A 1,578-nucleotide genomic window follows, 5' to 3' on the forward strand; every position below is an offset into this window, starting at 1 on the left:
TTGTATCCGGATACAACGTTTCAGTATCAATACTTTTTTTGAGTATCGATACTTTTGACAACCCTACTTTTTATTAATAACCACACAGTCATTTCTTTTTTTAAATAATTAAAATCTTTTTTCTTCTTATGCTGTACAGTTCAACTTTTAAAATGGTTACCTTTATCTTATTATTCAACTTCGAAGCTCTCCTTTTTCCACTTGTGTTTGTCGCTGTCGAGCTTATTCGTATTTTACTGCGCCTCATGTTTTTTTTTTTATTGCGTAAAGTGTTTGAATATAAATGTAGTTATTGTAGTTGGCATAAGAATAAGAGCTCTGCACCAAATAGACCAAAGGAGAGTCTCTAGATGCAGCAGTGACCTCATTACACACTGTGTTTCCTTCAGTGCTTGATGAATGGACCCGACTCAACTGCACTGGTGAAGCTGCACCAGAAGAGCTGGAGCAGCATTCTATGGTGGCTCATAAGGTATAAAATTCTTCATTTTGAATAAATGCAAACACTTTATTCCTGTATAGCAGGAAAACATTGGAAAATATTGGTCTCTGTGTTTCTGTCTGTCCTCTTCAGGGTTTCCTCTATGTGTTTGGAGGCATGTTGGATTCTGCATACACTTGGAGGAAGTGCCCCCTCTGGGTGTTTGAGACCAGTAAGTTTGACTCTATTTACATTACATTTCTTCATCAACTGACTACACAGACACATCTTAAACATCACTTTGTGATAAACTTAGTGTGACTGCTGGTGATTTACACAACCCACCCTCCAAACAAGGCCAGAAACTACTGGGTCTGTAAATGGACCAAAGTCCCAGGAAGGTAAAGCTGTGAAAAGGTGAATTTTCCCCAGTAAATATGAATGGAAACGCTTCTCTGGCTTTTAAAAGCCTCAGGCCTAAAGATGCTACAGCAGTTAATCCTCAGCCTGTCAACTTGTCCACACATGCTGGCTGTTGCCTTGAAACACCTGAAAATATTCATCCCTACGCAGACCTGCGCGGTAGAGCATACAGCTGATTTAATTTAATGTAGAAAGGGCTGTTTCTATCAAGAAGATTTAAAATCTCTTGCCAGTGAAACAGAAGCTAGAAAAGGGTCGTTTAATGGAGGATCATTAAGCAGGAAGCTGCTTTCTGCAGCGTTTTGGTTCCTGTGTTTGTTGTTGTTGGCTGTTGAGACGTTAGCACCTGCAGGTCGTAGCATAACTTTGCAGATTTTAACATCTATACGGATGTATTTCCTCTTAGCCAACAGTCTGCATTGTACCTTAAATTAAAGGCTGTCTTTTTTGTGTTGCTCAGAATATTTACTCTTATTTTCTGGGTTTTGAAAAGCTCATAAAACTGACTTTCTCAAAGCAGCCTCATCCAGGAGGTTTTTTAACTAGAAATCCCAAGGCCGTCATTTTGGCAGTTCTGAGATTTTAAAGGGAAGGAACTTTGTAACATTAATCATATGTTGCTCATGTTAACTGACTTTTCCTGTTTCTATTCCTTCATTTTCACATAGTTTTTTTACTTAAAGGAATAGTACACCAAAAACATGATTAGCCTTCATTTTCTACTCACCCCCATG

General features: G+C 38.5%; 1 protein-coding gene across 1 annotated transcript in view; it reads left to right on the top strand.

Moving 5' to 3' along the window:
• The window catches only part of LOC107082564 (kelch domain-containing protein 3-like), a 27,263-nt gene that overhangs the window by 19,794 nt on the left and 5,891 nt on the right, over nucleotides 1-1,578 (top strand). The window contains exons 3-4 of the mRNA XM_015371323.1: nucleotides 390-472; nucleotides 575-653. Of these exons, the coding sequence (XP_015226809.1) occupies nucleotides 396-472; nucleotides 575-653 (156 nt within the window). The 5' untranslated portion in view covers nucleotides 390-395. The remainder of the gene's footprint in view (nucleotides 1-389; nucleotides 473-574; nucleotides 654-1,578) is intronic.

Source organism: Cyprinodon variegatus, unplaced genomic scaffold, assembly GCF_000732505.1.
Source record: "Cyprinodon variegatus isolate N-32 unplaced genomic scaffold, C_variegatus-1.0 Scaffold3, whole genome shotgun sequence".
Taxonomy (NCBI): domain Eukaryota; kingdom Metazoa; phylum Chordata; class Actinopteri; order Cyprinodontiformes; family Cyprinodontidae; genus Cyprinodon; species Cyprinodon variegatus.